General features: G+C 31.0%; 1 protein-coding gene across 2 annotated transcripts; it reads right to left on the reverse strand.

Moving 5' to 3' along the window:
• Nucleotides 1-4,934: 4,934 nt before the first annotated feature.
• On the reverse strand, nt 4,935-7,809 carry LOC133705598 (transcription factor KUA1). 2 transcript variants are annotated; one of them, XM_062131006.1, is made up of 3 exons: nt 7,341-7,809; nt 5,916-6,124; nt 4,935-5,691 (listed from the first exon to the last, which is right to left on the reverse strand). In XM_062131006.1, the coding sequence occupies exons 1-3, from the start codon at nt 7,636-7,638 to the stop codon at nt 5,188-5,190; spliced, it is 1,011 nt and encodes a 336-aa protein (XP_061986990.1). In that variant the 5' UTR covers nt 7,639-7,809; the 3' UTR covers nt 4,935-5,187. The 2 variants fall into 2 exon arrangements, with proteins under 2 accessions (XP_061986990.1, XP_061986910.1); XM_062130926.1 differs by having other exon boundaries at nt 4,935-5,694; nt 7,341-7,808.
• Between the last annotated feature and the right edge of the window lie 6,522 nt (nt 7,810-14,331).

A 14,331-nucleotide genomic window follows, 5' to 3' on the forward strand; every position in this document is an offset into this window, starting at 1 on the left:
AAAATGCTTCTTAATCATATAAAAAAAATCACAACCACATTTCTAAATAACAACTTTTAAAAAATATAAATACTATTGATTGCTTTTAAAATATTTTTAGTTTAAAAATATATAAAAATAATATTTTTTTATTTTTTTAAAATTATTTTTAACATTAATATATCATAATAATTTTAAAAAATAAAATAAAAATTATTTTTTTTCAAAGATATTTTAAAACACATCAAGCTAGAAAAAAAAAATCCACGGATTGCATAACGCTACAAGTGGAATGTGGGACCTAGCACAACGAAAAAGAGTGTAGGATAACTTTCTCAGAGCACCGAGGTCGTATAGGATTTTTATGCACGTTTTTGTAATTGCTGAGCTGCTTTTTTGTTGTGGTTAGAAACAAAAGAAGATCCATCCCGGTGTGTCATTTCCACCATTCTTTTCACCTTTTATTGATGGCTTTCCTGATCTTCTTTTTTAATAGTGCTATTTCACCAGAAAAAAAAAAAAACACGCAAGATATATTGAGAGCTATCCAATCACGTGAACAATATGGAAGCTAGGCTATTTTTCTTATTAGTACGATTTTTAAAACAAATTGTACATGTGATTAAAAAATATGAAATTCCAGCTTGGAACTATTTAGAAATACTGCATTTCAAATGATGTATCACAGATTACAATGAAAAAAAAAAAAAAAGAAAAAATTATTGACAAGATATCAAAGTTATGATTATAATATCATAGCATAATTAGAAAAACTTCAATAAGAAAAACTTCAATAAAATAAATTTAATAACACTAAAAAATGTCGTTAGTGATGATCAAGTGTGCTCCACTTGTCACCCAAAGATGTTTGGTGGCTCACTTGCTTTCTGTATATCGTTAAATTTATCTTTTTAAATTTTTTTTGATAGTATTAGTGATGTCATAATTAAAACTTTAATGCATATTTAATGTCTTTTTTATTTTATTTTTTTCTCTCCTCATTGTAAGTTGTGAAGAGAGAGGTGAGAAAAAAGAAAGAAAGAAAAAAAAGACTTTAAAAACACATCGAAGCTTTAGTTACAACACCACTGATATCATCAAAAAAATCTCGGCAACACGAATCCAAAGATACTAAAAAAAATCATCAATAATAAACAAAATATGTTACACTTGTCACCTAAAGCGAGTGAGTCATCTTTGCATGTCAAAAGTGACACACTCAAGTCACCATCGGTGATTTTTCTTTGATTGAATTTGTCCCATCAAGATCTTTTTAATAGTATTAATAGTATTATAATCGGAATTTCAATAAACCTTTAGGGGGCATTTGTTTGATGGAAAATGGTTTCTAGGAAACCATTTTCCAAACTTTCATATGTTTGTTTTTAATTATGAAAGTTGGTTAACGGAAAACACTTTCCAGTCAAAGAAAAATTTGGCTTGGTTTTCAGGGAAGTGTTTTCCTTTTATTTTGAGCGAAAAACACTTTCCAGAAGTTGTGAAAAATTAAAAATATCATATTATTTGCTGATTATATCTATTTGGTCCTCAAACTTTTGATTGCTATATATATTTTGTTTTGAATATTTTTTTTCAATTTCTTCCCTTAGAATTTAATTTTTATATTAACTTTGACCCTCATTTTTATAATTATTATTTGTTTTTCCCTTATCATTTTTTAATTGAAATTTTTTATCTAACAAATTTGGTCCTCATTCTTTTGATTGTTACTTATTTTATTTGAAATAATTTATGAAATGATAATTATTATTATTTTAATTTCTTCATCTTTCATTTTTTTATTTGTTTAGATTTGATCTCTATTATTTTGATTATTATTTATTTTATTTGAGATAATTTATGAAATTATATTTTTTTTCAATTTTATTCCTATTCAACTTTTTAATTTTTAAGATTTGTTCCTCATTATTTTAATAAACTTGAAAAAAATAAAACATTAAAAAGTTATTTTTCAGCTCATTTTCCATGACATAACCAAACACTGGAAAGTGTTTTCAACTTATTTACATTATACTATCAAATATCAAAAAATAATTCACTTTAAAAAAAAAAAAACTACTTTTCAGCAAATAAACAGGGTATGATCTTTTTTTCTCCCCACCCTCTTCATTGAAATTTATACCACCTCATTTAATTTATTTTTTTTAATAACAACAAGCTTGAATTTTACATTTCCCAATAATAAATACAAGCTATGTTATTTCACCCTTTCTTTTTAAAACTATTATTTTGCCATTTTTTTATATAAAAAAACATGCTATTTTTTTTTATAAACAAATCGGTTTTTTATCAGTTCAAAATAGGAGGGATCTTCTTCATCTAAACTGGTCAGGACTGTTTGCTCGACCATTTTCAACCATCATAGAGAACAGCGCACTGCGCTGGGTAATATTGAAATTGGACACCCAACTAATCCAACTTGCTCTCTTAAGTTACAACGACAAAGGATGACTTCATAGTCCAAAACTTTTACCAAAAGAAGCATATCAGTTCTCAACGCAGTAAAACTACCTGTCAAAATTTTCAAGCACCCCCTTTCCTTCTTGAATGACTCTCTTTTCTGAAAGCAATCAAACCAGCATAATTGAAACGCGATGCAGAAAAACCCTTCCCAAATAGGATGTTGAATCTCCATAGAAAAAGGTTTCTATTCCTGCGTGCACTCTGGATCGTTGAGAATCACAGGATAGAAGAAGGCTGCACAAGATTGGCACCAACACTTGTTTTGCTAAAAGTATACGAAGTGGAATCTCAGACTCATCAAGCTTGCGACACCGGGATCAAAACAAACTCGTCCTAGGCTTACATCAATGTAACGAGACCAGGACCAACTTTCATGTTGCAGTCAGACTATGACTTGAAACATGCAGCAGATTTCCTCATCAGTTCTATACTCTCGGCAATAGTTGACCCAGCAGTACCAACAAAACCAAAGGAAGCACAACTGCAAACACTTTCCTCTATGTACAGAAGTGTGTCAAGTAATCTCTGATGTGGACAATCCATCTTCATCTTCATCTTCCTCTCCCCATTAAGACTCCTCTGAACAGATCCAAACCGCAGGCCATGCCCAGCAACTGCAAGATTCATGGCTGTTTTCTTGACCAGTCCATCTTCTTCTCTCAGAAAGTCAGCTTAAAATGGTCCGAGTCACTAGCCAGGTCCCCCAAGAAACTTCCAGTTCAATTACGTCGAGGAAGATCAGTCATTTCAAAAATATGTACAAGTTGAGATCCACTCTGCTTTAAAACTTGTAACTATTTCTTTAAGCTCAGAAATGTGGCCTTCCAGTGGTTCTTAAACTGTCCGTCCAACAACCTGAGCTGGCACAAAGAAAAGGAGCCTTTATGGTCTCTAAAGTAAAGTTCTTTCCTGCACTTAGGATTTCAGGAACAAAGGGAAGAAATTCACTGTTTCCAATCAAAGATTGTATCCTTTGATCGCTTCGTTCTTTGTGGATATTATTATGTAGCTCTGAACCTTTGTAAGGAGCAGTGAAAAGGCTTCCAAATGTGAAGACAGTGGCTGATTGAGCTTCAGAACCAGGTCCAAGGGCCTTGTATACATCCTGGCGTCTCCTAACATATGAAATTTTCTTTTTGTTTTTAGTTGTTCATCAGGCTGGAATGAATCTAACACTCTGTCCTCATCACCATTCTTGTAAATCCAAACAGTGGTTCTGCAATCTTCATCTTAAGCATATAAACATTTATTAATATTACCATCAATCCCGGACAGTATAGATTCACACAGTTTGAGGCTATCAAACAAAGAAGATTTATCATTCAAATAATTTATACAGGTGAAATCCATATTCACATTGCACCATAGTGATGCAAAAACCCTGAAGTCTATAGCTCAAATAGAAGAAGGTACCGGCGACGAAATATTGATGACGTCGGCCATAGAGATGCACATGCTAAATAAAGAGTGAGTATTCAATGGAAGAAATATGATACACCTATTCTCCAAAACAACCAAAGGCAAGGCATATTAAAAAAAAAATTAAGCAATTTGGTATCCTTTATTAATTGATGTTAAAAAGCAGAGAGACATTAAAGCTCGTTAGGTATATTCTCCAATGCCCTGGCACTCAAAAAACAGCATGAAAATGATTTAAAAAATATCATGCAAGCTTACGTTTCTCAACAATTGAGATGAAAAAATAAGGCTATTACTCAACCTTAGCTGGTCTTCCATTGGGAATTATCTTTGCAAGTCTCAGAAATCTCAATTTGGGATTCTACTGAAATCTATCACAGTTTTAACAGTATTAGCTGAGCTAGACATTCCAATCCTCACAAGTCCAATAAATCCAATGTCCTTTCTGGTTTCTCCTACTACAGTTTTCTCACCAACCGAGAAAAATCATCAAATACCAGAGGAATTTATCTTCTTGGTTTGGTTTAGGGTTTAGAATTTAACTCAGGTTATTTTTTTAAGGGTTTTGGCAAGAAGTGAATTTGGGGTTACCTTAATAAAAAAAAAAAAAGGGAATGAATAGGAAAATAGTGAGGGGATGAGAGAGAGACAGAGCGAGAGAATACTATAAAGCAGAGATTTATGAGGGGCTGTGTGTTTTTTCTTGATCCATGATGATTTTGTTTTTTTTTTTTTTCTTGCCTGCCTTTCTTTTGCTGGAGGATGTTTGTTTCTAGCTTGTTTTTAATGTTGGAAGAGAGACCGTGGAAGGTATGGTAGTTGACCCATCGGGCCGATTAGTTTTTTTTATTTATTGCTTCGTTTTTTTTTTTTATGAAAACTACAGTGAGCAACAGAAATTATTTATTTAGAAGGATTAAAAATTCAAGAACTGCATTCTGTCATGCATGTAGATGGAGGCACATTCTGGACTTGTATTTTGATGTTGCATAGATTTTGCTGTCTGTCATCTTCAAGCAGCAGTGAAAAAATTGAGGAAGGTGCAGCAAACATAATAAAAATGGGCAGAGTGTGTTAAAAGATTCAATTAACTTTAGACAAGATGCTACAGCCTACAAAAATACTAGCTTGAACAAGTTGATCCTAATACTTAAAATAATGCTAATACTTATTACAATACTCCCACGAACGAATTTATACTGGAACCCAAACCAGCCTCCACATTATTAGTCTCGTATAGACAGTAAGCTGTGAAGCTCATCAGCACTTGGATAACCTACATTTTCAATCTCAGCAAAGCTACCTTTAAACTGCGTGGATCGGGCTGCTGCTTCTGTTGATGCCTGAACTGTTAGAGGCTGGATTAGCATGGAAAGCAGATTGTCTGGATGACCCTTCAAGTAATTTTAAGGAAAGAGAAGAGGAGCCATCATCGCCAATAGATTCTCCTAAACTCAGCTTTGACATGCCAACCAGCTCATCTACATTGATTGGGCTTTTTGAATGCACTGCCGTTGGCTTCAGAACCTCGTGTGTCTCTGTCTTTGAGGGTTCCGCACTGCATCCCGACCAAAATGGAAAAGAACATGGGAAGAACGGTGAGAGATAAGCTGGGTATACTACTGGATAAGCAGGCTGTGAGCTATCTGGCTTTGGAGGGAGGGGTTCTCCCTCGTTGGAGTTGGTAGAATCCATTGACTCGCATTCTTCATCCAATGGAGGAGGAGCAGGCAGTGGATTATCAGTTTGTGTATCAACCCTTGGATGGTTGGTAGACAAGAAGTCCTGTGATACCATTGGAGTGTCTAGCTGCTGCAAATACATAACATACATCAGACAACTTTGAGAGGAAGAATAAAAAAAAAGTTGTAAACTTGAATGCATGAAAAAAATGATCACATGGAAATAGGAGACGCATGGAGATTAATCGTGATTAAGTGTAAAGAAATAATTTGAATGTGGCATGGAGTATGAAACTGCACTAAAATGTGATTCATTACTCAGATATACAATAAAGAAAACACGGTGCTCACTTCATCAGCAACTATATCAAACAGGCTGGAGCGTCTCTTCCTCCTTGACACATTGCTTTGCCTGATGAAATATTTCTGCGCATGACTAGCCACCTGAGTAGGAGACCTCGATATAACATAATTACGAGCAATTCCTCGCCAGTCACCTTTACCAAGCTTCTGCAGACCAAGTAGAAACATCCTATGTTCCTCTTCAGTCCATGGAACACCTGCACCGCTTATTATTAGTCATTCAGGATTAAAAAGTGCATATGCCAATACAAGAAACATATAAATCTGACACCATACTTTCCTCAGAAACCTGCACGATTATTTGGCACAACAAACATCATTTATAGTTTGAAAAGCACACTGTTAATCAAAGCATTTCCTGTACGGAAATATTCATCCGTACTACCAGTGTATGGGGGGTTATGGGACTCCCATACTACCAGGGGAAGTTCAGGGTTTATTTTTATTTCAGCATTTTGAATGGCAGGGCTTTATTTTCTAAAGATTAATGTTTTTTTTCTTAAAAGAGGCAGACATTCTTACAAGAAACAAAACAATCAGTCAACTATTGCGACTTTAAATAACTAATCACTCCATGAGAGCCTAGCTAAAAACAAAATAGCAAAAACTTTAGAAGTTCTCATACTTCTATGTTCTTTTACGATAAGGCCTCGAAGGATTATAGTAATCTCAGTGAAAGATCCCACTCCAGTAAGGTTTCTTCCACATACATGGGGAATGGGACACAGAACAAATAAAGCAACACTAGAATGTGCCCAAGAACACTAGTTGCTTATTTACGCGAAGCCCATCACTTTCTGAAAAACATAGTAAAAAAGAAGCATCATATTCCAAGCATTATTTTCTTTCCTTGTCCTCGGCTATCCCAGCAACCAGACAAATGACTACAGACAATAATAACAAGCATAACACTAAACTAAAAAGATTCAACATCTCAACCTCTAATTTGTTTCCAGTAAACAAAACAAAATCCTAAAATCTCTTAAACAGAATAAGACTTTATTTCTCCGAAACTTCAATGAACTAAATTCTCTTTTTATACATAAAGCCTGCGTGTCTATATAAAATAATAATTAAAAAAAAAACCCTTGTTGCACATGTTTATCTCAACAAAATAAATAAAGAAAGGATGGTATTCTGTTTTTTTTTTTCATCTCATTTTGTACAGATCACTTGCTAGTGCTAAGGAGCTACTCTAATTATTCACTAAGTACCACCAGTTAAAAACCAACAGTAATTATGAAACGAAATTCAAATGTAAGCATAAAAGAACACAATTTTAAACATTTAAAATTAGAAAAACAATCTCATAAATCATAACCAGGTTCTAAACTAATTATCACAAAATCAAATCATGAAAAAAAAGAAACAATTAATTAGCCAAACAACTACTTCAAAAAATTAAAATAGAACCTTTCTTTCTCTCACGACTTGAAGAAGACCCAGGAACGAAATCCTCAGAAGCATAACCGTCGGCGGCGGCGGCGGCGCCGTGATCAGGAGTATCACCAGGGGATCCGGGATTGTTGGACCCGGAAGCATGGGGTCCACCCATATTAGAAGAACCTGTATAAAGACTTAAATTCCCCATACTGGCACTTTTCCTGATCGACCCGTCAGTCAATCGGACCCCAAACAACTTGACCACTCTGTTGGGGCAGGTCCGGGAGTTGTGCCCGTTGTGACTGCAATGCGAGCACCGTCTCGTCATCTATGAATCTGGTTCAGGTTATTAGAAATTGGTTTTATCCGGATCTAATAGGATTCGAATAGCATGACCCGAATAGAAAAGAGTGTTTTTTGTTTTTGTTTTTCCAGACTGTAGAGAGAGAGCGGGGATAAAAGAGAGGGAGAGAGACAATATCCTTAATATCCATAGTTTAGGTCTTCACTATTTTTAGATATAGGAGCACAAAGTTATTCCCTGCTTCGCAGGATGTTTTTGATTTTATGTTATTGGCCGTTGATCTGGTCAATAACTGGGACTTATTAGTTTACTTTGACCATGGTCTTTTCAGTGTAGTAGTTGTTTCTTTCTTTCTTGTAACTTGTAAGGGAGGATTTGTGAGTGGTGGTCAAAGAAGACTTAGCTAAAGTTGAATGGAGATATTTAGAATAATTATAAATGATATTTTTAAAAATATGTTTTTATTATTTTTTTGGATTTTGAGCAATTTTTATTTTTTATTTGTGTTTTTTTATTAAATGAGGATAATTTTAATTTTATAAAATATAATTAACAAATATATCTTACTTATTTTTATAGTTTTTTATTAAATGAAGATCTCGGGTCATTGTACAAGTTAACCATATATTCCAGCAGGTTCTCGATCAAAGAAAAGGGATGTAAACTACAAACGGCAAAAAAGGAGAAAAAAAAAGAATAGCAAATTCCGAATTTAATTGCGTGTTATTAAGTAGTAATCAATGATAGTAATGGACAATTAAAGACACACGTAAATAATTAAAATATATTTTATTGTTTGATGGTGAAAATTTTTCAGGATTTTTTTATTATTATTATTAACATGGATATTTGAATTAATTTGTCTATATCTCGATCAATTTTATAAATTTTAAAATTAATAATGATATAACCTTCCAATGGTACTGAGATTTATAAGATTCAAACAGGTAATTTTTAAAAAATAAACTCAAAATCTAACTAATTGAATTCCATCCTATAATATTGTAATTATTTGTGTATAAATTGAGAACATTTACTTTTTTTACCTTATACACTCTTAGTGTTGAGAAATTTTGTTTTCGATGGCTTGGGTTAAAATAATGCTTATTGTATTTATTTTGACGTTTTTCAATGGTTTTATTTTTCTAAATTTGTTATTTTATTAGAAGAAAAAACAAAAAAAAATCAGTTAAAAAGGATGAAAAATAAGAGCGACGAACATGACAATAGGTTCTATATATTGTGTTGGAATACGTTATATCTATATTATATTTATCAATTTCAAATAATTTTTTATTGATATGATAATCAACATGTTAAACATGTTAACAAATCAACCAAAAAACCATCAGCGAGGCACACTGACTTGATTGTTAATATTGTAATTAATTAATGAACACGTTAATCCATATTTAAAAACTTTAATTACAGCTTTTCATTCGATATATCCAATGTAGGTCAGCTAATATGAACGATGACGATCGATCCTATTCCGTGGTGATTTGTGCTGATCAAGATGGTTCGATGTATGAATAAAAAGAGAAAACTATGTTTAATTTTTTAATAAAAAATATTAAAAGAAAAAAAAAAGAATACTCCTAGAATATATGCTATGGTGAGAGTGTCAGTCCGCTAAAAGTTTTCTCTAAATGCTAGGATGATAGTATTTATTAGCGTGATAATATTATTTTTTAAAAATATTTTTTATTTAAAAATATATTAAAATAATATTTATTTTTTAAAATTTATTTTTAATACTAACCCGTTAAAAACATTAAAAATAATAAATGTTTTTTTAAAACAGGTGGACCATGTAAGCAATCCACACCCATTATCCGGGAGTCAACCTTGAATCAAAGCTAATGAAATGAAACGTCCGCGTGTTGCTACTGGCTTATAAAATAAATATATTTGATAGTGTTATAATTGTGAACCAGTGCTAGATAAGTAATAAAAATTAAAGGTATGATGGAGCAAATATTTCATGACGGAAAAAAAATTGTGTTGGTGATCAAAAACTTAGACACTGAACAAAATAATTTGTAACAATCTACAGTGTTTTGTGAGGAAAGATACAGTGCTTTAACCACATGATTTAGCTTTTCAGTTAATAAAAAGCAAAAAAAATTACAAAGCTAAATTCTCTACCAACTTAATATTAAAAAAACCAACAAAGATAATTTTGGAAGGAAAAAAATCCATGAGAAAAAACGTTGCAACAGTTGACAATGTTTTGTGAGGAAAACTATAGCGCTTTTTTCAATAAAATAAAATAAAAAACCATTTAGAGAAATATTGTAGCAATCCACAGTGTTTTGTGAGTAAAACTACAGCGTTTTCCTCATATGATTTAAAAAAAAATTGACAAATATAATTTTAAAAAATAAAGAAATAAATTAGAAAAACTATGTGGAAAAGCATTGCAGCAATCCACAGTATTTTAAAAAAAAATTACAAAGTAAAAATTTTAACCAGATCAATATTTAAAAAGTAAAATCAACAAAAATAATTTTGAAACAAAAAAAAGGAAAAAGTTTGCAAAAAAAAAATACTGTGAATTACTGTTATGATCTACGGTGAATTATGTGTGAGGAACAGTGATTCTCCCACACGATTTAGATATTGTTGTAATGTATTAAAATCTACCTATTATGTCTTCATAAAATATATTCAAAAAGACATCAGCTCTCATTTTTCTTCTCACTAGCTGGCTTTTTCGTAGAGTTTTTTTTTCTCAAAGAAGGAAGACCGTGTTCATCGATTTCCTTTTCCAGTTTTCCCTCTAGTAATTTCCGTCAATATATATATATATATATATATATATATATATATATATATATATATATATATATATATATGGGAGCTTCCAAAGAATTATCGTTGCCTAATAAACTACAAACCTGTTTGGCAACTAGGTGGTGGTCGTTGAAAAAATAAATTATTTTTAAAAAAAAATTATTTTTAAATTATTTTGATGTGTTAATATTAAAAATAAAATTTAAAAAATATATATATTTATAAATTAAAAATATTTTGAAAAACAATGAGTGATATCTACATGCTACGACTATTATTGCCGACACCAAAAAGGCAAAAGGCTAATCTCAAAATTATGTCAAGGTAGACGTGAAAGAACACGCCGTGGACCAATGTATTTTACATCTGCGCAGTGCCTTTTTGGTATAAAACTTGGAATATTATTCAAAGTCCCATGCGTAAATGGTTAAATAAAAGTGATTGAGTAAATAAAAAGAAATCTTGAATTATAGTTATATATTTTAAAAGGGATAATTGTGGTTTTGAACGCATTATCTTATATGATTTCATAGCTGAATATCTAATCTTTTTGTTTGTTCAGTTTTTAAATTCCGTACGATAAAGTGTCTGAATAAGTAAATGTGTTGGTCAAATATTAATATGCTTATGCTCATTAAGTAATCATATATATACACCGACCGACATCTAAGATCATATTTAAAATTAATGTCATTAATGAGATGCCATGTTAGTAAATAAATAAAATAAGAATACAAATTTCATTAAAAAAACAAAACCTTATTATTATTATTATTATATCAAATCCATACCAGAAGGGCTAAAAAATCTCGAGAAATTGTGAGCAAATAAAAATAAAAGGGACTGGTGTTATTTTAGAAGATAACAAAGTGACACGAATCACACGATTAACACGCGATTAAATATTGGGATTAGTGGCATTTAGCGGAAACTACATTATTTTTATTTAAATATTTAAATATTAAAATAATAATATATTAGATTAGTTTAAATTATAAAATTTACTATGGACTAAAATAGTTTTTTAAAAAATTATTTTTCAAATAATTTTTTATTTAATTATAAAATAATATAAATAAATTATTATGAAAATTAAGTGCCAATTAAATATTGGGATTTATTTGAGACCAAGATAGTTTTATAAAAAAAAATTAAAAGATCGATATAAAATTAATAAAATAATAAAAAATAAAACTGAAAGAAAATATTCGGAGGTAGAATTTTTAAAAAAAGAAAGGGAAAAGAGTTTGAATATTTTTTAAAAAATTTAATCACCATAATGGCATAATGTTTTCCATTTCTCTAGCAGAGAGGGTGATACACATGGACTTTAATTCAAGCCCGTTGTAATCTGCACCGCAAACACGAGGGGCGGATCTGGATGTACACGTGTGCAGAGAAGGATCGATCGTAAGATCCTAAAGTGATCTCAGTATCCCACGTGGACGTGGTAATTAAAGTGGGTTTGGGTACGGCATATTCTAGCGTGGAATCGCATATATAATATCTAAGATTAGGATCTTAATATAATAGAGTATTGTAATGCCTATCCATCACCTCCGTCCCTCCGTCCCTCCCTTATCCGCGGCCGCCGGCTTCTTTTGACCTGTGGGTCTCCACCCAAATTAAAACCTAAGGATATCCACACCACAGTGTGTTTTTCATGTTTTTTTATTGCAACTACTGAAACCATCCGGATTAGATTTTCTTTTTTTTTTCGAAATACAGCGGAGCAAGAATGGTATGACCAAACATAAAGCATTTTCTTAATCACAAACCAAGACCAAAACCAAAGACTCTTGCTTCGGTTTTGTGGGATCTAATCTCCATCATGGACTTGCTGTGCTGCTAGAACATTCCAAATGAATAAAATTCCTACCAGCAAAACAAACCGCTGCGTGATGGAAGTTAATCGCAGCACACCCAGATGACAGAATATCTGTCCCTCTCGAAATAAAAGATGCGGTTGTCTACAAGCAAGCTTAGGGTTTTGTCGGATTGCATTTAATTCCCTGGAACTATTCTTGTTACTCTGACACTGTTGTAGTAATTTCCTGCCAGACGCAAACACAAGCAAAATACCCTTTTCTGGTACAGAAGCCCCACTTGGAACAGAACATCCCCCCAAGGTGTATTTGTAGGCTAAATTCTCTTTCAAGTTTCACTCAGCAGCATGCACACTTAACATTATTTCACTTAAATCCCAGAACAAATTCAGAAGATTCTTCTAATATAATATTATTAAACTAATCTATGATCTCAGAAAATAAAAATAAAAACATCTAAATCGATCTGAAATAAAATTAAGTTTTTAAAAATTAAAGTGATAATTAATACAAGAGCAAAAAGAAAATGAGGGACAACAATAAACATTTAAAATAAATTTTAAAGTCATCATTTATTTCATCCGCTTTTTCACTCCAACTCTTTATTTTTCAATTCAACTATCCTTTCAAAAAACTATATGTACTTAAGTGCTAATTTGAATTCAAAATAATTAAATCATGCCAAATAAAAGTTTAAGGATAAAATTAATTTTTTAAAAAAATTCTTGAATTTAATCCACGATAATATGTAATATGATTAACATGTTAAGGAGAATTATTTTAAAAATAAGAATAAACTTAATATACATATTGATACAAACTCTTCTTGTTCATATCCATCCATATCAGTGTGAATATATGGGGTGTTTGACATAATTTTTGGTTTTTTAGATATTTTTTAAAAGTATTTTTAACTTGAAAAGTCAATTAATTTATACTTTTTTAATGTTTTTGAGACCACTATAAAAAATAAACTATTTTAAAAAGTATACATCACCGCAATCTTAAATATCCCAAAAAATAAGTTGCAGGGAATTCTCTCGTTAATTGTGACCTTCAGAGCACGTTTATTTATTTTTGTGTTTAAAAAAAACTTGATAAAATTTAAATTTTTTAAATTTTTTTATTTACTTTAAATTATTTTATTTTTGGTACGTAGGATCCTGAACCTCTATATTTATCCGTAGAGTTCCATCAGAAATCAAACGTATACAAAAATTTATTTCAAATTTTCATTAGACATAAAAAAAAAAATCGATTCTTGTGCTTTTCTGTTTCATGGGATATAAATCAAATAAGAGACCATTTTGAAGAAGTTTTTTACAAATATTTCTTTTTCAATAATAAAGAAATTCTTGGGTCACTTTTTTTTAGATTAAGTTTTTTCTCAAATAGTTTTAAGAACTATCACATTGGTTTAATATATTAAAATTTTTAATAAATTATCATGAATATTGATCTCAAAATTTAAACCCATAAAATTTAATAGAGTATGTTGCATTGATAACAAAATAAAAAATAAAATGACAAGAATAATTTGGAGGCAACTATACTATTTGGTTCATTAATTTTGAAAATAGTGTTTTTGAACAGTGAGTTTACGGTAAAAAAAAGTGACGTTTTTCGTGAATTTTCCATTTGCCGGTGGCTCTGGTAATGTGGCATTTTTTGTAATTTATTATTTTTTTATTTTTTAAAATTTTATTTTTTTTCAATTTCATTATACATTAATATGATTTTCATAAAGGAACCGAGGCAAATTTCACTCCAAACCTTGCCTCGTCAGAAACTCTTCTATTTTATTAATAAGATTTACCCAATCTGGTCCCTGTAATTTTTTTATTGAAACATCCTATTATTCCCTCTACTCTTTATTTTACCATGTAATGGTTCTTCAGCCATTAATTAATAAATCCTTTATAAATATTTTTTATTAATGGTTGGGTCCTCTGTCCTCTCTCCCCTGCTTCACCATAAATTTCCTTTATAAATCCGAGCATAGTCATGATTTATGAATCGCAAGAATACCTAAAACTCTTGACTACAGGGGCACAAATATTGCATATCTCAAAAAAGGAAAAAACAAGAGAGAGAG

This window comes from Populus nigra, chromosome 1 (assembly GCF_951802175.1).
Source record: "Populus nigra chromosome 1, ddPopNigr1.1, whole genome shotgun sequence".
Lineage (NCBI taxonomy): Eukaryota > Viridiplantae > Streptophyta > Magnoliopsida > Malpighiales > Salicaceae > Populus > Populus nigra.